The sequence below is a fragment of the Poecile atricapillus genome, chromosome 9 (assembly GCF_030490865.1).
Source record: "Poecile atricapillus isolate bPoeAtr1 chromosome 9, bPoeAtr1.hap1, whole genome shotgun sequence".
In the NCBI taxonomy this organism is placed as follows: domain Eukaryota; kingdom Metazoa; phylum Chordata; class Aves; order Passeriformes; family Paridae; genus Poecile; species Poecile atricapillus.
The window spans coordinates 12,920,769-12,948,661 of NC_081257.1; the positions used below are offsets into that span (position 1 = coordinate 12,920,769).

The following is a 27,893-nucleotide window of genomic DNA, read 5'->3' on the forward strand; positions in this document are numbered from 1 at the left end:
TTTCTAGGGGTGCAGAGCAGTTGCTGAGCCGGAGTTTGGCAGGAGTAAGTGCTCTGTTGGATTAAATTTCAGCATAATGTTCTTGATAGGAATCGGAGCACCATCCTGAAAGTGCAACGGGAGGGTAAAACGCCAGCCATCAAGATGGATGGTTTGTTTTTATTTTTATAGAGATTTTCTAAACCTCAACTTTCACCTCTTAGCCCCCTCCCCCTCCTGTTCTCAGTCACCTCCAATACTCCATCTGTCTGCTTCATTTAATAGAAACCTATATTTCCTAGCTAATGGATGCATTTGGCTAAGAAGATAATCTCTTTGTGTTCGCTTCAGTTGCCACATTCCTGTTATCATATTAATACTGATTAAATACGAAACCCAACATCGAAGTCAGACCCCACACACTATTTAAAAGCGACAAGACATTCATATTTTGGCACTTTGAAACCCCAGCCAGCATAGAAGTGTCCTCTCCCCCACACTCTGAACACCTTTGAGCTGGGATGCCATCCATATGGATTTGTACAGGGCAGGGTACTTTAAGAGCATCGTCCTACTTGAGAACACCAGACAAAGCTCAGGTCTCCTGAGAAGCTCCAGGAGTGCACAAACTGATCTCAAAGAAAGCCATGGCAGGTCAAGCAGCACAACACTGATGGTTACAAGACAGGAAGGGCCATACAGTTCTCTGCTTTCTCAAAAATGTCCAGTGGCCATTAACAGCCCATGTTTAGCCTCAGTTTCCCTATCTGTACAAGAGCATATTTCACAAGCAGTGCTGTGATGTGCAGCCAGTTTATTAATGTCTGTTTGGGTCTGCATGGCATTAGACTGAAGGCACTGCAGAAAAATGAAGTACAAGTAACCAGACATCAAATCAGCAAAAACTAATTCAACAAATTCTGGGATTTAAGCCAACTTCGTAACATGTCACATTTTAAAATCAGCCAGTCCCACATGTGATAAAGCACACTTCTAACCCTGAGCAAAGTCATCCTTAAATTCCAGAACAACTCTACTCATCAGAACTACACTGCAGGAAGACCCAGATGAATTTGCACCATTCCTTTCTCATTTCTCATGTGACCATTATCATCCTCTGCGGAGGAGGAAAACTGGGACAGAATAGCTATGGGAATCAGCCTAATGAGATGCATGCTTTAACTCTCTGTATTGTACAACATGTAGCCATCACTAATTTTTTTAATAAAAATTATTAACATAGCTACTTATTTATTTGGAGTTTATCCCATTCAATTTAATGGGCTACCACTGCCAAGTCAAGAGAAGCAGAAATTAGTAAGACAGCCTCAAAGTTCTGGTGAACTTAGGCATGTATGTCACAGATTTCTCAGAACTGCAATCAGTAAGAGCCTGAGTTGTGTGTTGTAGGCGTCCCTGCGCAAACATCAAGTCTCAGAATGAAAGCACCGTACTTACATACACTACATGTGCAAATTATTTACGAGTTCCTGAAGACAGACCCAGTGTTCCAACCACTCTGATTACATCTACCTTTCTTCGAGACCAGGTCCGAGCTGCACACTCCACTCAGCCAGTACTTTTCCTAGAAGGTGATGCGACACCTCCTGAGCAGCTTTGGAGCAGACAAGGTTATAGCATGGTCAGGAAAGCTCCCTGGGGATGTCAAGAAGGCTAAGCTAACCTTCTGAGATCCATATAAACAAACAACTGAACATGGAGAGCCTTGAACCGAGGGACTGCTGTTTATCTAACCCCTGAACTGCAAAAGACATCAATCCCTGCCTTATTAAAGAAATGCATACGCTAGCCAGGCATGCCTGCTTGATCAGCTCTCTCTCATTCACAGCTTCTCCAGGGTCGGAGGAAGTTTCAACAGGCCCTGTTCCATAAATAAAATCCTTCTGGCTGGCGATATCTAAATTGTATTAAGACTGGCTCAGACAGCTTCAATTAGAAATAATCGGCAGGGGTGGACTGAAATACCCTCCATCAATTTGCTTACAGATGGTCTTTTCCTCCCCAAGCCAATTCTACCTGGTTCAATGCAAGTAGCAGGGAATCCATAACATGCTTCCTCTTGTTCTATGTGTAACCCATATGTATGTGTGTCCTGAAATCAAAACCTAGTATCCAATATAAGATTAAAAGCTTTAAATACAGAGGCAATCGACAGGTCTTGAACAGAAGATTCCCAACCATCAGCAAGCAAACCCAGGAAACTTCAGAGGCTGAATAACACAGACCCTTCCCCATGTTTACAAGATTTCTCTCATTTCTTAGCCACCCGAAAAGCAATCATTTGTGTATACTACAAATCCATCCTTTCTTTACGAAGATTAGAGAAAATAAGGTTATTCAACCAAACTAATTTGCAAAACTCTACAGCATAGTCTTCTTACAAAAATCAGTATTTATTAAAGCTCAAAATCTTACAGAGAAATTACATTTAAAATCTGTTGTTAATCTACCTATAATTTTTTCCAAATGCCAAATAAAACTTTTTTCCTGTGCTTACAAGAAATAAGTTCTAAAAGAGACTCACTCCTGCTTTTGCCCCAGCTTACATCTACTCTGAAATCTAATCACATATTTAAGATTAAACACTAGTGTGAATTACACAAAGATCAACTGAACAAAAATAGTCAAGTTGTAGTATTTTCACAGATGTGAGAAATTAATTTGATTTTTCACAGAAATAAATTATCAAATATTAAATTTTAGCATTTTCCCAAAAAAAATCTTTTCTATTTGGCCTTGGTCAATGGAAAAATAAAAAATATTCTTAAAAACATTCGACTTCTCTTAAAAGGAAGAGTAGCTCAACAGAGAGCCTGGGCCAATAAAACCAAGCTTAAATTTCACCTCAAGTAAAAAATAAAAACACTGATAATTTACTGAATAAGTCAATCTTACTCTGAATATGCACAATTTCAAGACAGAAAAATAAACCCCACAACTAAATCCAATTATGTTATGTCCTCCAATTACTCGCTTCAGAGCGTAACAAGGAAAATATGAAGAAAAACTAGAGGAAAGAGTCTGGGATTGGGGAAGCAGGCATCAATTTCCACATGAACTCCAAAGGGACTATAATCTTTGAACATCTTCTGAGGAGGCACTAGTGAGAACAATCAATTGTAATGAGCCATGAAAAGAAAATCCCCAGTTCATGATATACAGCCTGCTCTCCTGTCAGCAGGAACTTGCATTCTTTAGCACATTTTCAGTCCTCAAAAAACATCTTCTTTCTCTTATGCCTGGCACATGCTGCTTGGCACAGCCTGTGTTACCATTGCAGGAGCTTGAAAAGATAATTCATTGCAATCATAAAACAAATGAATACTCTTCAGGCTGCATTCATGTTGTAATACCACTCCTGATGAGCTGATACTTCAGCAGGCAAACTGTCCCTTGCTTAAGATATCCATACATCAACTGGCTATATTAGGGAGAGAGAATGCTGTTCTTTCAGACAGGAAACTGAGAAGGCAACCAAATGCACTGAGGAGTAAATACATACCTGGCAGCAAACTTGTACTGAATTAAAAATCCTCAGGTGCACAGCAAAAACGTGCACCACACAAACAATGTTCTTCATTTACGTACAATGATGTGGTTTAGGACAGAACAACAAAGTAATCAAAGGGATGGCAAAGGTTCATCTTCTTGGTTCATGGTTCTGCATATATATATATATATATATACACACATATACATACACAGACACACACATATATATATATATAAAACCCTTTTTAAAAAACCTATAAAGCAGCAGAGGCTGCTCTGGGTTGTGTGGGAAAGATCAGGGGAAGGGGCTGCAGAAGTAAGAAAAGGCAAATGGACAAACAGAGGGAATTGAGTGGGGAGGGGAGAGTAGAAATGGATTAAAGTGAAACATCAAAAACATCAAACTGGGTAACTCATCAGTTTTAACAGGAAAGAACAGGTTCTCTGAATCACCTCATTGTCTTGATCTGCTAATCTGGAATAGTTGACAGGGATAAAGGGAAAGTGGTGAGGGGAATTGAGGGCTCAGAGGTTTTAAAAAATATTGTCATAAACCCCACAGTACATAAGCATGCAATATGGAGTTCTTGGGATTGAAGCTACAACTTCAGATATTACATGAAAGACTTTTCTAAGCAGGATGATGGTCTTCTCTACTTTTCCTATAATTTTTATTCCATATATTAAGTACTTTTAAAAGTATTTTTTGCAGATTTTTTTAATGCAGTAATACTGTAGGTACAGACAGGAAATGCTTTTGTTGGTTATGTATAACATTATACAAAATCATGTTACAGTAGAGCCCCCCCAATGAAAAAAGGTCTATTGAAGCTCCAGTTATTTCCTATTCTTTATTAAACACTCAAATCCCTTTGTGAAAACACAACCAAAGACTGCTTTACACAGACTTCCTTGAAATCAATGCACACTATTAAGAACAACTATTTTTTTTGTCCCCAAACTCAAAACATGGATCAGGCTCTCAAGGTTAACGTCCTTGTCACACAACAGTTCTCATACCCTGCGAACTGGCCACTGTTGCGAGTCAATACTTCAAATACTCTACAATTTGCAAACCACAAAGCTCTATGCCTCCAGGAAGCCCCTGTGGTGTATGTTTTTACTCAGACTTCAAAAAGCTATCAGAACAAACACTGGTGGAAAGGGAAGGTGAAAGGCCCAGGGGATGAACGATCAAAATCAAGTAAACGAGCACAAACAGTTTACAGAAAGGGAGAGAAATTTCATGGTGAGGGGGCAACCTGAATGCATGAGTGACCCTTGTGGAGACTTGAGAAGATCAAAGTTATGTAAAGGCTTGTAACCTAAGTATTTTCCACCCAAATACTGCAAAGCTGCAAGTGAGAACTGTAGCATCCAAAAACTAGTATCCCATTTTGCACACAAAAAAGCAGAAATAGAGATGAAAGAAATAATTCCTTCTTTGGTATTGTATAGATAAACTACAGACCTGGGAACACAAAATTTGGATTCATGGCTTCCACTTCCTTTCTCTACGTAAACAAGGGGGCTCTTGGAGAAAGCTGCCCACTACAAATAGGACAGAGGAAGTTCCTTCTGACCAGCTCATCCTGAAACCCTTGGTCCACCTGTCTACAGAGTATTTGACTCATCTCTCACCAAAAAACGTAACCCTTCAAAGTAAAATTCCACCTTAAACATTGAAAGAAGCAATTGCGTATATCCCCTGCATTGTTTTTCGGAGAATTTAAGGATCACTTTAAGAAGTACCATATTTGGGCAGTTTGGTTACGTACCTGAATCCCTCATATTTAGTTGCACTGACATCAGCTAAGTCCTCAGCAAGAAAAAAGGCCCTTCCTTGCCAGAAGGACAACACTTAACTGAGCAGCAGTAAACCAACAGAAATTTTTATGACATTTTGTAACTCCTCAGAAGAAACTGTATTTTGTTCTTTCTGCACATTTTTCCGAGGCACTCACTGAAGCATCCCAAACTTGCAAAGGGCAAGTATTTGAGACAGAAAAAGTTATATTCTTTTTCTAGAAAAAAAATGTTTTCCCATTTGAAATTACAGCAAGCTCGTACTGAATTTGCAAAATGAAACACCTAAAAAGGACAACAACAAAAAACAGACAGAAGGTAGCACATGCATCCTGCTCTTGTTTGCAGGATGTGTGGTACACTAAACTTCTGTACTATTTCATGAAAGTAAGAGCAATCGTGTTGTTCCATGCCATGTTCTAATCCAAGTTGTTTGCAACTTTAGCAGCACAAACCCAGTGAAGCCAAAATTAAAAGAAGAATTTGGTCTGTAAGGAACAGGATATTTGATTTGTAGTGACTGTAGTGACTTAAAATGAAAAATATCCAAAATAAAAATGTAGCAAAATTTTAAAACCTGAATATGGCTTTAATTCTGAATTCTGTAGTTGTGTGTTTATGGAACCATTACATATGCAAAACAGGGTAAGATTGATTTTATACGGGAAATAAACTCGTTCAGTTACTCATTTTGAGTATTTAATTTTGCCTCCCACCCACATGATGGATTTTTCCCTCCTTTTTCTTCAAAAAGGTAACCTTCAGTAAAGGAGCCCCATTGAACAAAGGATTTCCTAAGCACGTGGAGCAAGACTCACGACAGCCTGATGGGCAGCTTACATAACAGCAGCGTGGAGCCAAAAGGTATTAGATTATTTGGAAATAGGGTCCAAGTAAGTTAATGGTGAAGTGATGGCAAATACAAGCACAGAACAAATACAGGCAAATGGAGCAGCCTGTTTGGCCACATCCACTGCAGACATGCCCTGCCAGAGAGCTGGACTGGGCAATAGGCTCCAAGAGCTTACAGCTGCTGTTATAATTATACAAAATTCAGCAAAGCAACAGCCCTAAGTGTGCAAGATGCTTATTTTCTCCCAGGGAATGCAACTTTCCACAATAACTACATTCCCCCAAAATAACAAAGCCTGGATTAACTGGAAAGACTTACGACCACAAGAGACTCTACACAGAAGTAAGGTTATTATACACAGCAGCATTTCCAGCTCTCAGTTTTACCACAAATCTCAAGATAAGTGCACCCCTTTTGAAATCCCAGATCCTAAAAACATGCAACTGAGTGCAAATCTGAGTTTGTTTAATTTATGTATCTAGCTATTGTGGCTTAGAAGAATCTTATATATGACCTGAGTTTATCTAAGAAAAGAAACAATCTTTACAGATTTTTTTTTTCTTTTAATAAAAGGAAAATCATTCTTTGTGGGCTTACTATCATGAGTACTTTGGACAGCTGACTACCTATGTCACTGCCAATGGAAACAACAACTGTTCAGTTTCAAAAATACTTGTAAAAACCTACAGTCATCTCCCAAGCTCTTCCCATACTATCAGATCCCGATTTTATCCTGAAATTAAGATAAATAAATTCTATTATACCATCTTTCTATTTTGCAACAGAGATTTGAAACTTAACTTCAGGATAACTAATAGAGCAATTGCTGTTCTTGGAGGCAAAAAAGGAAACTTAATTAGAATGGACTTGGAGCAGACTGTTTTGGCAGCTCAATTCCCAACAGTCTCCATCTGCAGAGGGCAATCTCAGACACAAAGCTAGACTAGATTTTCCCTTCAGCCCTTCCTTTCAAGAACTCACAACATCGCAGAACTAGAACACTCCCAGGTCAGAAAACATCACCTCTACCTTGCACATCCCTACATAAGCCTGAAAATGCTGGTAGAAATATTTGAGGACAAACCAAGCTGTTACTGGCATCCAACTTCAGGGACCAAGAAAGATGGACAGGGGATGCAATAGCAGATGAATAAAGAACAGAAGCAAAGAGGAGGGAGGCGAGAGCATTAGCACTCCCTTAGTCAAAGTGAAGGAAGGCTCAGAGGAGACTGGAAACAAATATTAAGAGAAGAAAACGTATGCAAGTGATTACTAAGCAGTGTTTCTTTTGGTTGTGGATTTGTTTGTGTTTTTTCCTTTCTCAAGTGGTAGAATCTATAGAAGTTAAGATAGTCAAACAAATCCCATCTGATGGAATTATTTTTTTATTAATAGGATTTTTTTCCCATAAATAGCACAAATAATTAATTTCATATTTACAGCAGGACTCCAGTGAAATGCACAAGAAAAAGGAATTGGTTACTCACTGAGGAGAAAAAAATACTTCAGTACAGGACAACAGGTCAATTACAAAGCATCACCAAAAACAGCAAAGTCTTCCTTGTGTGTGTCAGTGTGGTGAATGCAATCACTTAATTAGACCTGGTATCATAATGCATCTCACAATGGAGAGCTAATTAAGATATTCTTTTTCATATCTGAAGTTCTAAATGCTTAACTTCACTACCTTGTCTTTTCAAGGCAATCATCTTTACAGATTGAGGCAGGACCTACATCCTTACTGCTCTCCACATACAAACAGTAAGCTCAGAAAAACATGCTCTCCTGAGTTGTATAGAAATGAACTTAACACAAACCCAACAGGCAGCAAAGCCCAGAGTGAAAGCTCAGTTTGCTTTGGGGCTGAGCTCACACTTGTACAAGTGTGAAGCACTTTGCTACTCAGGGGAGCAAAAAGGGTTCAGTACACACAGCTCTTTACTGCCATGGCAGGACTGGTCAGAGCAATAGGACTTCTTCCTGAAGGCAACTCAACAGCCCAGACCTCGAGGGGAGAGTGATGGTCACTGGTGTGATGAGGTCTGTAGGAAAGAAACACTGCAGTTCCATCACATGGTGCAGAACCACCAGTGTTCCTCCTGTTGCACTAATGACACCTCCATTAAACTCCTCTTGCACAAGAGTAGAAAGGGTGAGTGGCAGTGAAATAAAAGGCTCCCTCACTCTTTTCAATGACCTGGAGGATCGCTGTGGAGCCCATATTGTACCCAACATAAGGGTTTACACAGGAGCTGGACTCTTTTCTTGCAGACACACTCAAATACTGCTAACATCACCTGATGCCTGATAATTCCATAATCCATGTCTGCTTGATCCCAGGAAAACAACCTGCTGGACAGACACTCCAATGGAAATTTTAAATCCAAAGAAGAGTCATAACCTCTCCTGGGAACACTAGAGCATCTGCTCTAGTGTGCAATGACCTGCTGCTTGTGAAACCAATCTTACAATCAACACATTCCCCCTTCAAAGCTCTCAGTTCAGAGGTTCCATCCTGCAATTCTGTCATTGCAAACAAGACCAGGATCTCCCAATCCTATCACGAATGAGGCAGACAGGCAGTTAGTAATTTAACATTTCCTTGACTTCTATTTTCATTCAGAAGGAATGTACACAAATTTTGACTGTGGTTCCACAAGAACACTTTAATGTTAATAAATCTGGTTATTCAGCTTCAAAGGTCAATATGGGCTCACATGATGTCACACTGAAAAGGTAGACTTGATTCCTTCAGGTCAACCTTTTTGTGTAAATGCAGTACAATTTCCTAGTTCCTATGTGGTCACCAGGTCCACATCACTGCAGTTTAATCTGCTCAAGAGGGGATCATACAAGGAAGTGATGCCTCCCTGGCAACAATCCACTTCCAGCCTCTGTCCATACTACACCAGCCAACTTTCGCAAAAAGGAGAGAAGGAGATTTATGCCTGAAGTACCCCTTAAGGATTTTAGGTTTTGTTTGGTTTAGAGGGTAGGGGAAAAGAGACTGTGAAAGAACAAGCAGAGCTAATCTCCAGCTTTTAAATAAAACACAGCTACACAGATTTCTTTGCCCTTGGGCTTTTGTTTTTCCTCTTGACTGAAATCCTGCTCAGCCTCACCTGATACTGACAAGGATGGCAACCCACCAGACCCTTGCAGCCAACAATTTTTTATTTTCGTTATTAAAACAGAAGCCAGGCTGGGAAAACAAGGACATTAAATGTGCCTAAATTCCATTTTGCCTAAGAGAAGATTATCCTATTCTAATGCAACACAAGCAAAGAATTACAAATGTCAAGATCTCCCACAAAAAAAGTATGCTGCTTAGTGACAGGATGTTTAATTATTCTCATTGCAATGAAAAGGTTTAGACTGCCCCATTCCTACTGATGTCAGTAAGGAGTGCCCTCCAAACCACACAGTTGGGAATATGACATTTATCTACATTTATCAACTATTTAAAGCTTGTCTCCTACAATTAAGAAAACCCAAACCCTTGAAAGTAATATTCCACAAATGCCAGCTACATTGGCGTGTTAAGACCTACCTGAACAAAGAGACATATGCCTTGAATAATAATAAAAAAAAATAAATCAAATATCAAAAAAGAATACAATAAAGATGGCTCTTAAGGAGGAGGTTACAGAAGACAATGTGATACACATTATTTTACTGTTTTATTTTCCAATCTCCACATTAACTTTAATTTCCCTCATGCTATTTAACCTCTAGTCAACTTCCTTGTTTAAGTGGAATGCTAAAAAATACTGAAAAAAATTTGAATTCCACTTTTAAACCCTCAGTTTTTAACCGGAATTGCAGTCATACATAGTAGTACAGCTCTTACATCATAGCTCTCCCACTATGTCATTAAGTACTTTACAAGCCAGTGTGGGATCTCATCCAATGAAAAACTGGCAAAATATAAAAAACCAAAGATGCACCAAATCCAGAGTATGCAAGGGGGAAACACATTCTGCATTTCTACACTTAATTTCACATGTGAGAATACAAGGAATTCTGCTGAATTCTGACCACTTTGTCATGTCATACCAGCACTGCAGGTTCCCAGAGGTACTGTGTCCTGGGCTAGGGAGAAGATCTGTGCTGTTACTTCAGAACGGACTTTTATGGCTTGCTCAATCCCTCTTACCATGACAAGCAGTGGAAACAGTAAAATGGACTTGTTCTCTCAAGCACAAGGCAAAAAGTTACTGGCAACAAAAGACAAAGTCATAAACCAGTTTTTTTCACCTGTTTTAAGAAACTTAAAACTCCTGTTATCCTGTATGGCTAAAAAGAACAGAGAAGTTTGTACTCCAATATTCTCATTTTTATCTCTTCTTATGAAAAGTGTCTTTTATTACATTTAAATTTGCTCAATTCAGAAATGCGTTCAGCTCTTAGGAGTGTTAGATATGCACTGCTTCCTTCGCATTAAGAAATAAGGTAACTCTTAACTAAGTCATGTACAGCAATTTTTAGTCAAAAAGAGGAGAATGGCAGTCAAACACATTGCAGTGCCTCAGAAAGGATGAACACTTCACTAGAAATTAGACAGAAAGGCAGAAAAGAAAGTGAACCATGCCTGAGATATCACACATGCTCCAATCAGATTTAAAAAGTTGCTACGTTTTACAATAACCCAGCACAAGACAAATGCAATGAGCCAAAAAACAAAGAAATGGGCATGTCTAAAGTCAGTCTTTTAGAAGATGTCAAGACACACAGCAACAAATCATGATTTTGCAAACAAGCACAGTTTTACAGGGTCAGTTCTTGGGTGAGAGACAGTTAAATAAAATCCACTAGGTTATTCAAATGGTTTGCTGAACTTTCCTCTAAATGTCTTATCAACTGGCACAACATTCCTTGGTGCAAGGTATGTTGAAATAAGCATTTTTCCAAAGACTGTCATTGTTAGCCTTTATCTTCTTTAGAATAAGACACTTAAACATACAGTTCCTGCCTCCCCAAACTTGTTCTTGAACAATACTTTTCACTCATTTACCCTATACAGTGTTCCATTTACAACTAAAACAGCTGCCACATATCACCCACCTCAGCAAGCAGCGCTCCATCAGTAGCTCACTCCCTCACCCACACAAAGCATAACTTTAAAAGCAGTGTAGTTTAAATTGCCTTTCAAATCCCATTTGCTTTTTAAGCAGCTTGTTAAACTATGCAAAACTCTCTTGTGAGTTTAGAGACTATGTCCCCCTTTTTATGCATTTGATCATGCAACCAGTCTGGAAAGGAGTCATCCTGTCAATTAACAGGCCCTGAAACTTTGCCTGCAGTTACAGCACAAACAGCTCCACAACTGAGCCCTACAGAATAGCATATCTGCCAGCAAATACTTTTTTTTTTTAAATTTTAGATGCTGCTGCAAACACTCTAGAAAGTAGGTTATACCTTGTCATTCAAGCAATAAAAGCATGCCTGGACACAAAATCAGAAGTGAGTGAAAAATAAATTGCACTTCCACCCACCATCCTACTGCTCACCTGTTTTACCCTGCACTAGCAAACATCCAAGCAAACTACATGAGTATTGGCAAATTGGAATACATCATCTTCCTCTGCAAAGATAATCTGGAAGTGCCAGACATCTCTGCTAAATAACATATATCAATAATCAAGTAACACTTTGCTTTATTTCGTGGTATTAAGCTTTGCTTCCACCTCCTTGGACCACCCTTAGGGATTCTTCTCTGTTATGTTCTTCAAATACTTGTGGATAATCGTATCTCCCACTTAGACATCATTTAGCTGAGTTTCATGCATTTCTTTTCATCTTCTTTCCCTCATAAATCAATCCCTTCAGTCTCTCCAGCATTCTTGCTGCTCTTCCCTGAATTTCTTCCAAACTACTGACATCTTTCAGCAACTGAGGAACTTCCAATTGCATGCTGTACTCTAGATGTGCTTTTTGTACTCTAAATAAAGATAATTACGTCTTTTCAAGAAATATTAATGGTCTAAGCCTGGAATAAATCTAAATCAGGAATTTCATTATTTTGGTTTTTTTCCAGAATGGACAGTAATTACCCCCATCTCACAAAGCAGAAGAGCAGAGAGAAGTATCTGACTTATTGCTGCACACAAGCAGTGCCAGAGTAAGAAACAAATGCACATTCTGCCATTCCCAGTTGTGCTCTGCCAAGTTTCAGCCCACAGATGACATAAGACAATGTTCCCCAGGCTGATCTATAGCAAACACAAGCCATTTCCAAGTGAGTATGAAAGAACACTTGGGGAGCCCAACACTTGCTCATGTGGGCAGGTGTTGGTTCCAGCAGGACCATGCAGCACCCTAAGACAAGCCATGGTCTATTACCATCTTTAGTAGTCAGGACAAAAGCCTCTGACACACCTCTTGAATATTACTGCCATGGAGAGGTTTGTTTGTAAAACCAGCCACCGGCAATCATCAGGTCAACTAGCTGAGCAAGCTAACTCAGTTCTAGAGGTTGGCTGGTTTTAAATGAGAGAAGACTGATGGACTGCCAGACTGAGGCAGTACAAGGCAGTTTTCAGCCTGGACATTTCCTTCCCTTCCCTCCCACTCCCTGACACACTTCTGAAGGAATCACAGAAAAATAACTTTTGAAAAATTTAAAAAAAGGTCTACCCCAAAAAATATGTAAGAGACAGTATGAGAGGAGGCAAGGATGAAGAATGGGATGGGGTAAGGGAGAGAGAAGTCTGACCAGTTAAACTAAAAAAAAAACCCAACCCACAAACAGGATGCAGACACATTAAAAAAGCAACACTGATCTAACAAAGGAATGTGAACTGCAGTTGACTCAAGCAGTATCACAGCAATGGCCCTCCCCCTACACACAAATCCGTGGAACTCTTAAAGAGACAGGTTTTTAGGCTTTTTCAAATTCTGTGCTTCTTTCCCATTCCTTGATACTGACTTAATTTAACTGTCTTTTCTTTCCAGACAACAAGAGCACCCAAGTTTGACCCAGACTAAAGCAAAGCAAACTAAGTTGTATTATTCTGCCTACCTTAGAGAGGTATTAAATTCTAGCATTCTGCTACATATTCTTCTCATTGAAAGAACAAACCATAAAGGGTCCTCTGTTTCAAGGTCTGCTGTTAAACATCTGATGAGTGTAAGCAAGATTAGATAATGAACACCTTGGTGAAAGGTATCATTTCTTCCCACTAACTCAACAGACAGAAAAATGCCATTATCTAGATCTATATACAATTTTCTTAATGTAACTGCTGGTTCACAATTACAGTTCCTGCTTAAATCCACAAGGGTGCCAGAGACTCTTTACAAGGCTTCTCTCTGTCCCAGGAAGAACCATTTCCTCCATGCAAAAATGTAGAAATAGCAACATAAATACCATTGTTCTGCTCTTTTTGTTCATCAGATTTTTGCCTCCAGGAGAGAAGTTACTAAGAACATTACGTAAATACATTTTTAAGCAAGACACCATCTTGATTTTCAGCATTTCAGCTTGAAGGCCATCTATGCATCATTTCATCGCCTACCTAAAGGTACCTCACTGAATCCCCACAATCCTTTCTATACCAGAAAACTAAAAGCAAACACATACCTGGTGCAACCTTTTTCTTTAAATGTGAAGTGTGCTTGCTAATTAGGCTCTCAGACCTATTTGCAAAATCTAGTATTTGGTGGCAAAACTGTAAGCACAGCTAGGACAGAACACATGAGATATTTTATATAGTCAGAAATTCTTATCCTGTAACAGGAAGAAGAAAGGAAACTTGCAAAAAGGGTCAAAATTAGAGCAGTTGCATCACACTCTAAATTAAATTGAAAGATAGTCCATCTTCTGCAAGGAATCAGGAAACTTCACCTTTCTCTGAAGATCAGTTGCTATGTTGACTGTTTACTGCCATAGAAAATTATGATTTCTTTTCCCCACTTGTTCAACAGAAGTAATCTTACTCATCTCCCTAAGAGGGTGGGAGATTAACTAATGACAAACAAGCTGAAGACAAAACAGAAATACAAAAGTACTGCCTGATATCCTTAAAATCTTATCCTGCAATCTGAGTTAAATGCAACACCTATTTCAACCTTTTGAAAAGGCTCAGAACTACTCTCCTGCCTTAAATGGAGGAGGAAAAAAAAACTGTAGTAAATGACACTTATAAATTCTAGCATCCATCATTTCCCATGCTCTAACCTAAGGAGGCATAAATCCTTCCTGTAATTCACCAAGGATGAAAAATACAGTCATATATAATATTATAAAAACAGGAGACACAAGCAATAAAAAAACTCTCAAGATGTCCAAAACCCCATTTATCAAGCAGTTTTTGCTTGAAGGCAAGTTAGGTAATAACATGCAGAACAGAGCCAATTTAAGGAACTTGCATCCAATATACTATATTTAATAAGTAGCTACAGGTAAAATGATTGCAGGTTTGCTTTCTTTTATTTGTTTAGAAGGGCTCTGGTGCAAATCATACATACATTAAGAGAGGAGAGATTACCACAAACCTCTCTGGCCACAGCATGATTTCTGTGTTACTGCCACTTAGCAAGAAGTCATTTTGAGACTGTTGACGCAGGGGATGTGGCTTCAGGCCATTTGGTCTCACACTGTAAGTCACAGCCACCATCATGTAATTAGAAGAGGTACAGTCCCCACCAGATGCCTGCTCCAACTGGGTATGAGCCTATTTCAGAACTTCAGGAGATTACCTGTAGCACAAAGGTAGCACTTTGCCTTGCAATATGGAAAGCTCCTCTACACTTGACACAGATTAGTATTTGTTAACTGTTAAGCACCTACCTGGAATGCGGATTTTAAATTTACCACTTTGTCCAAAACCACCATCTATTATTCCATCTTCTCCTGTAGACAGTTTCACTTTCAGACCCACAAAAATCTGGATGTTTGTTTCCTTTTTAAACAATGAACGACCAATCACACTGTAATCATCCATCACCTGCAAAAAAAAAAAAAAAGGGATTCATAACTCTACAAGCTAAAGTGACAAAAAATTATCCATGTTACATGCTGAGTTTGGCAACTTCTACCACTCCACCTTTGATAAACCATTTATGCCCAAATGAGCAAAACTCTGGGTGAGTCATCTAAACTGCTGAGTTTAAGGCAATTCATGTCTAAAACCATAGAAGATTTTATGAACTAACACATTTCTGCTTCTGTCTCCCTTTTCAAAATACAGGAAGAATAAAACCTACATCAGAGCATGCTGTAAAGATCAGTTAATTAAAATCTTTTTTCTGCTTTGAAACCTTCCCATGAAAGTCACTAAAGTACCTATGCTGACAAAAATTTCATTCCATTTTTTATTCTACAGCTAGGTACATTTTCACCTACATAAACATTCTTTGTCTTAGCTCCAGACCTGCACTCCAACAGCTACACTTGCAAAGAAATGATAGAGTTTCTAAATAGAGCCTTTTAAATACTCACCTTCACATACATATTGATTTGTTAAACCAAGAGCCTTATGACCACTGTATCCAATTTTAATTTCAAGGTTTGTAACCCAGTGGGAAGAACCATTCCAAGTTAAATTCTTAATTAAGCTATCAGGAACAAGAGGAAGTGAGGTTGGTGGGTAAGGCAAGATAAACAACCCTCCCTTAGGCATTATAAAGTATAAGGTGCAGTCAAGTGAGCCTAATCCTGTAGGTGTGAATATCCTTGTACACCCAACGCCTGCAGTTACTCTACCCTGTAGAGACAGAAAGAACATTTATTTATCAGAATAAATATGGGGATATTACTTAAATCTTTCCAAGATTAGTTTTTTGGTGAAAGTTGCAGCTCTTCTTCATATCTCAGGAGCCATTTTTAGCTACACCTAAGGGTTGAAAGGATCAAAGTGACTGAGAACAGTAAAGAATTGCAATCAATTCTGAACATTCCCCTTTACTCAGTTTAAATGAACTCAAAATACTGATGACTTAAAGTATTGCCGGTTTATTAAGCAACTGTCCTTCTCTGAAGCCCCCTCCATAAACTATAATGCATATACAGACTCAAATCCCTAGGACTGTTATTATTTTGTTACATATGTATGCCTCCATTTTAATGCCCAATCTTGGTATGGTAGTAAACCTAGTACCAGAAATTTCATTTTTGTTTTATTTTAAACAGATCTTACTTGCTCAGCCATAAACAGTCTTGAAAGGGCCGTGCAGTATTAAAGAGCACTGCCAGGACCTCTCCCTTTCCCAGACCAGATGCAGGATGAGAAATATCTACAGCTCTTCTTGCTTCTGTCACATGGAGATGACAACAGGACAGGGAGCTCTGCTCTGGGACCAGCCAAGGCTGTAGGCAGAAACACTCAGATGCCTCAAAAACATTCACTGCCTGAACTCCTCATCTTTCCCCAAAAGGACACTTTTATGGGGTTTCTTTGTGTCTGTCCTCTCCCACTGCTTCAAAATAGCTTGTGAACCGTTGATGGCAGCATCACTGCTCAGCAACATTTTGGCTTAAATGTAAAACTGAATAATGTCTTTTCCTAGAGGCCCTGATAACAGGTGGAGATGGGGGGGGGGGGGAGATAAGCTCTCAGTCACACTTGCCTCTCTTTGGGTCTGAAACAGAAGACTAGAAGAAAAAGAAGCTGTTAATACCAACCTGAAATAGCACTTTCATTTTCAAAACCTAAATTTTTTTCCAGTTGCAGTGGTGTCTTGGTTCTAGAAGACAGGTGACTGCTAGGGAGAGCAAGAGCCTCCCTTGGGATGAAAGAATGTAGACCCCCTCCCTCCGAATTATTATAATTTTGAAATCAAGGGGGCTTTCAGGCAGAGATCTGAGGATAGGAATAACAGTTCTTTACTAGTATAACCAGGTAAACAAACAACAATAACTACAGCAATAACAAGAACACAGAACCAGGGACCCCGTGACAGCTTTCTCGGCTGAGACGGGATGAAGGAGAGGCTTTGTTTTCACAAACCCCTCGGGCAGTCAGTCCCGGTGCTCCTGCGGGGCTCCGAGGAAACAGTCGGCTGGAAACAGCAGGGACGAGCTGAGATCCTGGGCTGGTGGCTGAGGTGGATCAGCAGCTCCGCGGTGGTGCCTGGCACTGCCACACGTCCCGGCAGGACAGGGGGTGCGAGGCCACCAACAAAGAGGGGAGAAGGAGAAGCAGCAGCTCCGCGACCCAGCACACAAACGTCCTTCCCCGAAGCCCAGGAAAAGCCAGCTAAAAACTGTCCCCACCCTCCTTTTCTGCCCCCTTCCCCCCCACCCTGGGCCCGGCCACTCTTTGTCCTTTGTGAGCACCCCTAAGTACCGGTAGTTAGGTTGTCCCAGCACATAATGGGTAAAAATTCCCTGGCAGGCCAGAACACAAAATAAAACAAAAAAAAAAGAACACCTAACCCTCAACAGAACCCCATAGGAACCTCATAGATGCTTCTAGAACTCCATAGACACATCTAGAACCCCACAGAATCTTCTAGAACCCCATAGAAACCTCTAGAAACCCCATAGATGCTTCTAGAACCCCACAGAAACCTCCAGAACCCCGTAGAATCCTCCAGAACCCCTCAGAAACCTCCAGAACCCCACAGAAACTTCCAGAAACCTCATAAATGCTTCTAGAACCCCATAGATGTTTCTGGAACCCCATAGAAACCCCATAGGAACCTCCTAAATGCTTCTAGAACCCCATAGGTTCCTGTAGAACCCCATAGAAACATCGAGAACCCCATAGAAGAACCCCATAACACAGTCAGAACCCCAAAGATTCTTCTAGAACCCCCCCATGGAACCATCTAGAACCACCTAGAGCGATGTAGAACCACCTAGAACCGTCTAGAACCTCTAGAACCACCTAGAACCTCTAGAACCTCTAGAACCACCTAGAACCTCTAGAACTGTCTAGAACCTCTAGAACCACCTAGAACCTCTAGAACCTTCTAGAACCTCTAGAACAGTCTAGAACCTTCTAGAACCTCTAGAACGGTCTAGAACCACCTAGAACCTCTAGAACTATCTAGAGCCTCTAGAACCTTCTAGAACCTCTAGAACAGTCTAGAACAGTCTAGAACCTCTAGAACGGTCTAGAACCTCTAGAACCACCTAGAACCTCTAGAACGATCTAGAGCCTCTAGAACCTTCTAGAACCTCTAGAACAGTCTAGAACCACCTAGAACCTCTAGAAACTTCTAGAACCTCTAGAACATTCTGGAACAGCCTAGAACCTCTAGAACAGTCTAGAACAGCCTGGAACCTCTAGAACAGTCTAGAACAGTCTAGAACAGTCTAGGACCTCTAGAACCTTCTAGAACCTCTAGAAGAGGCTTGATGGCTAGAGAGCAAAGGTCATGATCCCATGCAGCAGTTAGCTGGGAAAGAATTAGACAATGGAGTACAGTTGGTGTGAGATGTTGCAAAAGTCAGGAGGACCTTAGTGATAACTGTTAACTGAGAACAGGACGCTGCATTCAGAAGAATGTGAATTCAGCATAGATGAGCAATCACAGGAATGTAGAACTAGGTGGAGTTGGCCTTAAAAGAAATATCCAATAATGAGCTTGCTTTTGCAATATGTATGAGCCTAATTATTGATAAGTGGTTTTAGAGTTACCAATAAATGAGACTTGCTGATCATTCATATTGAGTGCTGCATTTCTCCCGCCAAACTCGACAAATGGCGCCCAAAAAACCAAAATGATTTTAGAACCCCAAAGATGCTTCTAGAACTCAATAAAAAATCTCTACAACCTCATAAATGCTTTTAGAACTCCATAGAAACTTCCAGAACCTCATAGAAGCTTCTAGAACCCCATGGATGTCTCTAGAACCTCATAGGAACCTGTCTTGGTTCTAGAAGACAGGTGACTGCTAGGGAGAGCAGGAGCCTCCCTTGGGATGAAAGAATGTAGACCCCCTCCCTCCGAATTATTATAATTTTGAAATCAAGGGGGCTTTCAGGCAGAGATCTGGGGATAGGAATAACAGTTCTTTACTAGTATAACCAGGTAAACAAACAAACAATAACTACAGCAATAACAAGAACACAGAACCAGGGACCCTGGGACAGCTTTCTCGGCAAAGATGGGATAAAGGAGAGGCTTTGTTTTCACAAACCCCTCGGGCAGTCAGTCCCGGTGCTCCTGCAGGGCTCCGAGGAAACAGTCGGCTGGGACAGCAGGGACGAGCTGAGATCCTGGGCTGGTGGGTGAGGTGGATCAGCAGGGACGAGCTGAGATCCTGGGCTGGTGGCTGAGGTGGATCAGCAGCTCCGCGGCGGTGCCTGGCACTGCCACACGTCCCGGCAGGACAGGGGGTGCGAGGCCACCAACAGAGAGAGGAGAAGGAGAAGAAGCAGCAGCTCCGTCTGGGTGATGGCGAAATTCCCTTCTCTCCACCGCAGCAGCTCCGTGACCCAGCGCACGAACGTCCTTCCCCGAAGCCCAGGAAAAGCCAGCTAAAAACTGTCCCCACCCTCCTTTTCTGCCCCCTTCCCCCCCACCCTGGGCCCGGCCACTCTTTGTCCTTTGTGAGCACCCCTAAGTACCGGTAGTTAGGTTGTCCCAGCACATAATGGGTAAAAATTCCCTGGCAGGCCAGAGCACAAAAATAAAACAAAAAAAAAAGAACACCTAACCCTCAACAAGTGGCTAGAGAAATTAAAATATTATTTCATCCTAGAGATCTTTTATTTCTAAAACAAGAATTTCAAAACTGTTCTGCCTCTTGTCCACTGCTGGCTAGTGTTTCTTTCCCCTGTGTTTGAAATACACATGGTACAATATGCTCCAGGGAGGATCTCTAATATAGCTATTATTTTTGCGGTTATCCCTCAAATGGCACAGGAAGCCAACTTTAAAGGCCAACATCTTTGGAAACATCTTTTATTTTTCCAAGAGCACTTCAAAGTTATCTTTAATTTAATTAAAAATGGAATTACAGGATGAGCAATCATACTAGGCCAGCATGGTTCAACTTAGAGCCTCCCCATCAAGGGTGTCAGAAAGAAATCCAGTGATTTCTGTGAATAAGTGTTACAGGCATCAAGTACCTTAGAGTAAACCAGAAATGATAACCTCTGAGTATTAGAACAGAAACAAAATCTATCGGCATTTAGTAATGCCACACTCACATAAAATCTTTGAATTAAAAAACCCTTATCTTTTATAAAGAAAGGTGCATTTTAGGGTCTTGCTCTTGTACATTCAATATAGGAGAGCAACTAAGGACTCCAGCTGCACTGTTTTTTCCACTCTTATAGTCACAGAATCACCAGGTTGGAAGACACCTCTAAGACTGAGTCCAACCCATGCCCTAACACCACCTCAACTAAACCACAGCACCAAGTGCCACCTCCAGTCTTTTTTTAAACACATCCAGGGATGGTGACTCCAACATCCTCTTCCCTTAAAAAACTTTTCCCCAATATCCAATCATTATTTCCCTTGGTGCAGTTTAAGACTGCGTCTTCTCATTCTGTCAGCTGCTGCCTGGAGAAAGAGACCAACCCCCACCTGCCCACAGCCACCTTTCAGGGAGCTGTGGAGAGTGGTAAGGTCACCCCTGAGTCTCCTTTTCTCCAGGCTGAACAACCCCAGCTCCCTCAGTCGTTCCTCACAGGGTTTGTGTTCCCAGCCCCTCACCAGCCTCGTTGCCTCCTCTGGATGTGCTCAAGCGTCTCAATGTTCTTCCCAAACTGAGGGACCAGAACTGGACACAGAACTCCAGGTGTGCCCTCACCAGTGCCGAGTACAGGGGAAGAACCTCCCTGCTCCTGCTGGTCACACTGTTCCCGATCCAGGCCAGGATGCCGCTGGCCTTCTTGGCCCCCAGGGCACACTGCTGGCTCATGTTCAGCTGCTGTCACCAGGACCCCCAGGTCCCTTTCTGCCTGTCCAGCCACACTGAACCCAGCCTGTAACGCTGCAGGGGGTTACTGATTATTTTGTGGCCAAAATACAAGACTCGGCACTTGGACTTGCCAAATTTCCTTTTATTGGACTCTGCCCATCCATCCAACCATTCCAGGTCTCTGCAGAGCCCTCCTATCTTCCAACAGATCGACACACACTCCCAGCTTAGTGTCATCAGCAAATTTACTACTGAAAGACTCAATTCCCTCATCCATGTCATTAATAAAAATGTTGAACAGAACTGGCCCCAGCACAGAGCCCTGAGGAGCACCACTGGTGACTGGTCGCCAGCTGGATACAGCACCGTTCACCACCACCCTCTGGACCTGGCCATCCAGCCAGTTCTGAACTCGTTAAAAAAAAAATAAAAAATCCCTCCTTTAACCAGTCAATATGTTCTGTAGGTATTACCATGATTCCTTGGGCATCTCTACAGGCCATTAGAAACAAAACCACTTTAGTGGTGCTGAGATAGTAAGTGATCAGTGACTTACTGATCTTCTGTTTGGAATAAAACCTCTATGACCCGAAGTTTCTGTCTCGCTCACTAAATTCTACACACCCCATCCTGTACCATCCACGCCCTCCAGTGAGGCCATCATCAATTTATTCCTGACAAAGAAAATAACTAGAGAATGCCTGTCCTAACAGGAACTAAGATAACTGGATCAGTCTTTGCATTAAAATAAATGAGTGAAGCAGAGAATTGCTATGAAGGAAAGCTCATTTTCTCAACTTTAAGATTGTATTAGAAAAAAATAAAAGAAAAATTATATTTTTGGTTTAGCTTTGCTTTGTAAAAAGGAAAAGAAATGCATGTTGTTCTCCCTAACTGAAACTCAACACTTCCAATTACTTTACCAGCAATTTACCTCCAATCGTGGGATTTTAAGTTAATCCCCTTTGAGTTCTCAGAACATCTACAATGGCAATCACTTTGCCTATTAGCTGAACAGCCTTTCGGGAGAGCTTTCTGCTTTTCTCTCAAACACTCTTTTTTTCAGTATAAAATACTATGAACTTACAAAGCCAAATGCCACAAAGGCAGTAAGGGATACGCAGTCTGCTCTGAAGCAGCAGCAAGGGGCCTAGCAATGAGGACAGACTAATTTTATTAACTTCATGGAAACTTCAAAAAGCTTTAGGGCTTTAATGCCAGACAGAGACGACCCCAAAAGTCAGTTTAAGTGCTGCATAAACAAAGGATTAGGGCAAGAAAAAGCTGAAGGCTCCTTGCATTTCTTGTTTATATTGTCATATGACCTAGTAGGAGTGGGAGAGGGCTGCCTCTCTGACTTTAATCCCCCATGGTGTACAGTGGCGTTTCAGTTCACTGACCTACATTACGATAATATTTTTTTAAATTTATGGGCAGAGGTGCAGCATCAAACTCACTTAAGGACATTTAAAAAGAAAAGGGGCAGGATGGGAAAAATACCCAGAAGAGAAGTTTTCTGGCTGGTATAGTCTCCCCCTCTCACTTAGGTTAGATCAGCAGCTTAGAAAAGGATTTCAAGTTCAAAGGGAACATCTCTGTTACTCTTGTTTTATGGCTTAGATCAGAGGACACAATAGCACTGAGTTTATGAAATATCCCTTCCCACTTGGCTTTTGTGTTTGCACAAAAAAAGTAAACAGTCCTTTATAACCATAGGTGAAGTATGTGCATCTCTGGCACATAACCCTTGTGCTAAAACCAAGATGTTCACATAAAAAAATAACCAACTCGCACTCCTCATCTCTTCAGTACTTACCCTGCCTTAGACTGTTTGCAAAACCACAGTTCACGTTATGTGTTGGAATTCAGTGTAAACCGTAGTATTAATTCCAAGGAAAAACAACTCCAGGATGCCCCTTTGAGCAGGATAGCAAGTTATACTGTCCAGCCTGTTAAACAACCCTCCTTTTTAGGATAATTTAGAAATTACTGTCATCTGAACACCCCCTCCAACAATCCATCACACACATTTTGAGAGCAAAGAACCCTCATCTCTTAAAGTATCTGTAGGAAAAAAAAAAGTGGATCAGAACAGAAACACACAAGAGGAAACGAAGTGGTGCCAGTATGAGAGAGAAATAAGGAAAGGTTTAAGACAGAGAAAGTGAAAGTAATAAACATGAAATACCAGAAAAGATATAGAGAAAGAGAAGGAATAGCCTTTTCTGATTTAATAAAAAATTACATGAGTAAGAAAAAAAAAATTTTAACAGCCGAAGTACTATTCTTAGCCAACTGATAAAAGGTTCATTGAAACTAAAGCAGAAAAACAACTGGAGAGGAAAAAGAACAAAAAGAACCTGTAACACTGAAAATACAAAGCATTTTTATTACTTTTTGTACTTCAGAAAAAGTACGCTTGAGACATCTTCATCATGATCAGTGACAGCTCACTTATTTCTAGAACACAGTTCCAAGCACTTTCCATTTCTGTGTCAGGAATTTGCAGCCTCAAAAATATTCCCATTTCTGTTTTTTTTTTAAAACAAAGTTTCATGCATTGAGAAAATGATGGTACATGAGGCCACAAAAAGGGTGAAGGAGAAAGGAACTGAGAGGACTGCACCAATGATCAAGTGTCCAGCTTTTCTGACTCTACAAAGACTTCGAGCTTATAGCTGGTTACTGAGAACTAGCTGAACAACTTGGTACAAAGAAAGTGATTTGGTCAATCCTAGCTTTTCCTCAAGAGCTTACTTACAGCAGCATAAAGACTTTTCTTTCTGCAACTCCCTCCAGCACTAGAGGCCTTCAGCTTCACGTTTCATTACTGCTGTTTTAATGGAAGCCATCACATTAACATCTCCACATATCCATTAACTTGGTTTCCAGATGTTTGACCCATCTCTCACCAGCCTATGTTTCTTATATCCAAAAACCATTTTCCTTTCTCTGCATTTCTGAGTAAAGGGAAAATGGAGTCTGGGAATATTTAAAAAGGAGCCATAAAATTCCTTTCTCTTTGCTGAGCATTGTGCCACCACTAGAGCCTGGTAAGACCTTGCATGGCAGCAAAGAAAAGAAGTGCTGAGACAGGACAATGAGTGAGAGGTGCACAACCAGACTGCTTTAGGCTCTAAAAGCCCTACATCTCCCCAACAGCATTCTCCAGGCACATACAGGGCTCCAACAGGGCACTATTCATTCACCATGCATCTTTATAATGCAAGTTTCCTTCATCTCTGTTTAAAGCTTAGAAGTGTTGAATCCCAGGCACTGAATTCCTGTCATGATCTCTATGAAAACATTAGTTTTACCAAGTGAGAAGAAAGTGGTTCATGTCATGATTTCATTTTTTATTAATCTATGCTGCATTCCCATTATGTGGGAAAATCAACATCAACAGATAAGGGAAAGAGGAGGCTCAAGACTGTTACTACATCCTACACCATCCATCTCCAGACCAGCCAGCCCTGGCTTACTACACAAGTTAAAAACCCTGTGATCTTTATTATCCAAGATAAAAACCAACAAGACTTGTTCTGTAGACAAGATGTCACGTACAGGTCTTAACCTGGCTTTGTAAGCATGACACATAGAGGACTGCCAAGCTGAAGAGAGCTTCTCTTCCTGGAGAAGGTTCTGAGCAGCCAGGAGGACACTGGTGGTACCTCCATGACTTAAACACACACAGGCAATTTCTTATCTATTTTGAAGCATTTTAACTGTGGTGATCTCAGTCTCTTAAATCCTAAATATCCAAAAAGGAGACATCAGTGAGACATGACAAGTTTAATTTGGAACATGGCACAGACCCAGCACATAGCAGGAGGTCAGCTATAGCGACACTAAGTTAAATTTCTTTCTAAAGGAAACTGCACACAAATAACTAGAGGAGGGCAGGGGGGTACAAGAAGGAGGCAAAAAGGACAGGACAGGTCTGGAAAGAGCTGCCTGAAGCAACTGATGCTGAGGAAGAAGAGAGAGCTGACTCTGACAGACTTGCATTCTCCTCTCAAGATATAGCATAGACATACAAATACCCTGAGTCTTTCCCCTCCCCTGAGGATCTCTAACTCCAGGGTGTGGATCTGCTGCCCAAAGTCACCTCCTCTATTGGGTAACAGCTTCCTTCTGCCATGTGGCTAACAAGGTCTGTGCTATCAAGCAACACAAGCCTGTGCTACACTGTTGGATGTTTGTAACTGCAGCCCCAGTGAAGGTGTACAGTAAAGGGATGGCTCTGCTTCAGCAATATGGAGGTTTAGTTTTACTTTATCTTTCGACTTTAAAAATACCTAGGAAATTAAATAACTTAGGTTTAATATAAAGGTAAGTTGCAGAATTGGGCACTTAAGAAGTTAAGAAATGCCAGATGTCCATACAACCTTATCCCTGTTCCTCTTTGATACACACCATGATATAGTCTTAACATGACCATATCCAAAAAAATTTCAGAGGAACCTTGCCTTTTTAAGTGCACAGGGCAGAGGCACAGGGGAACAGAATTAATGTTGCATACGCAACTGTAAATCTGGTATTTCCTAACTTTCAAGTTCTTGATTCTGCAACCTAAGCAACATTCTTAATTCATTTTTGTATCCAATAAATAAAATGGTGTATTGGTCGCCTTGCTGACAAACTGATTCCCCCACAGGTGACTATTACACAACCTCGGAAAAATCAAGACCAGCTGTCCACACACTTGCAAGACTCAAAAGTATGTCTGCATTTTGAATTTAATAATATAAATAATAATCATAGGTGTTACTCAAACCTTGCAAAAATTCTACTACCCAGTCATGTGGAGTAAGCCATTCTTTTGCTGGTGAGTGAATAAATTTTTTTTTCTCCTATGGGTAAGAAGGCAGATTCTGCAACTTATCTGGTACACTTTTATGACAAATTTATTCTAATGTGTTAATCCATATGCTGAGTTAGGAAATGTCAGGAAACATTACCATCCATCTCTCAGCACTGTTTAGCAAAAATGGTATTTCTGTTTAATGGTCAGTAAGCCTTCCCTTCTCCCAACTAAGCTTCTCAGACTCTTTTACTCAAAAACTAAACAAGAGCCAATAAATAAATACATCTTTTATATTCCCACTGAACAGTGCATTTTAACTAGTGAATGAGCTGTGCACTTTTATTCACCTGATTGCCTTCATCTCTGTATTATTACTGTATTTAGCATACCATCAGCAGCCAAGCAGAACCAAACAAACTCATGTTCAGACATCAAAGCAGGAAAAATAGTAATTGTGGCGTCTGCATGTTTACAGTAGATGATGGAGTGACATCCACCACTTCTCCCAGCTAGAGCCACAGAGGGTTCTGCAGACAGCCCAGGTCACTGCTGGTGCGTGCAGGCAGCCCTCAATCAGATTTCAGTTTGGCCTTGTCACTCACATTGTGCCCCTATCAGTCTGCACACCCCACCTCAGTCACCCAGAAAGCACCATTACCTGGCTGATGCAGGCTTTGACTTGCTATGCCCCTGGCACTTTTCACTGTAGGAAAATAGCAGATGCAACATTAGCTCTAGTAAGATAATGAAACATCCTGTACCTAGAAATAAAATAGATAGAAGAGTCTAACTATCCAAGGTGGTAAAATTTAATTCTCTTCATTCATGGCATCACCATGAAACCACACAACAGAAAATTTAAGGAAGAGTATTTCTGTCACACATACTTCGAAAAAAGTCTATAGGCACAACTCTGAAACAAATTCTGGTATTACAGATATCTGGAAAAGTGAAAAAGGAACAATGTTTTTTATAAATGATCCACTACCCAGGAATCTTTCCAGACAGGAATACTCTAGTTCTCCTATATTAACCTACTGCCTCCCAGAGCAAAGGTAATCAGCACAGAACTGGTCTCATCCCTTAAATGAATCACATCAGATGCTCTTATTGCTCATGGGCAAACCCCTTTTTCCTCCTTTGCACACTCCTTTAGCAGTCTGGTAAAGTGTGTGGCTGAGCTACTACAAACCTGGCATGTACTCAGTAACTGCATGTGCTGTTTCCACTCCAATATTGCTCACTGTTTTTAAAAACCTACCATTTCCAAAACTGCTGCTTTTGAAAACGTCTAGTTCCCCAAGGGACAGCCTAGGTCATTGCTGGACATCAACAAATTTAATACCATTTTCTCACAGTTCCTGTAGCTGCTTACTGGCACTGATCTCCTCAATATCCTATCCTTCTTCTGAAAGGCCAGAAAGATCTGTGAAGTAATGATGACAAAGCCTTCCCTTTGACCACTCAGGTAATGTACTTGCTCTGACAAAGCTCCTCCTACCCTGCTGGAAGAAGAGGAAAGAACTCAACGATTTTAAGGTGCTGAAAGACAAGCTTTCTCTCTTCCTTTCAGACTTCAGAAGAGATGCACTGATAAAGATCTTGGTAACTTACCCTGCTTTCACTTATTGCTCTTGCAACAATGTGTTTCTCCTTGGGGACACTTAGATCACACCAATATTCAAACAATTAGTAACACATTGTTAGTAAGCAATAGGCAACCCTAAAAACTAAGCATGCTGGCTACATGATGGCCTCAGCCCCCAGGAGAATGAGAACAACGAGAAAACTCACTATCCAGCAACCCACAAAACCTGTGAACAAAGTGGCTATGAACAAAACCAGGACATCATACAATGATTACCATCAAGTAAAGTCTTAAGAGCAAGGCAAATAATGAGAAAGATACATTAAAAACTTTGAAATAGAGAGAATTTCTTCTTAGAATTGACAGAGGAGCACAGATAAAGTATCTTTATAAAGAACATGCCCATTATGATAGGAAAGCACTCCGCTACACTTAAAATGGGAAACCATTCCAGCCAGATATAATATACGTGTATATTCCTCACTACACAAGCCTGAAAGTGCAGAAGGTGCAGCTCACACTG

General features: G+C 40.7%; 1 protein-coding gene across 1 annotated transcript in view; it reads right to left on the reverse strand.

The window, feature by feature from the left end:
• Positions 1-27,893, reverse strand: part of EEFSEC (eukaryotic elongation factor, selenocysteine-tRNA specific) — a 125,217-nt gene that overhangs the window by 28,199 nt on the left and 69,125 nt on the right. Inside the window, exon 6 of the mRNA XM_058845096.1 lies at positions 14,943-15,099. Coding sequence (XP_058701079.1) covers positions 14,943-15,099 — 157 coding nt within the window. The remainder of the gene's footprint in view (positions 1-14,942; positions 15,100-27,893) is intronic.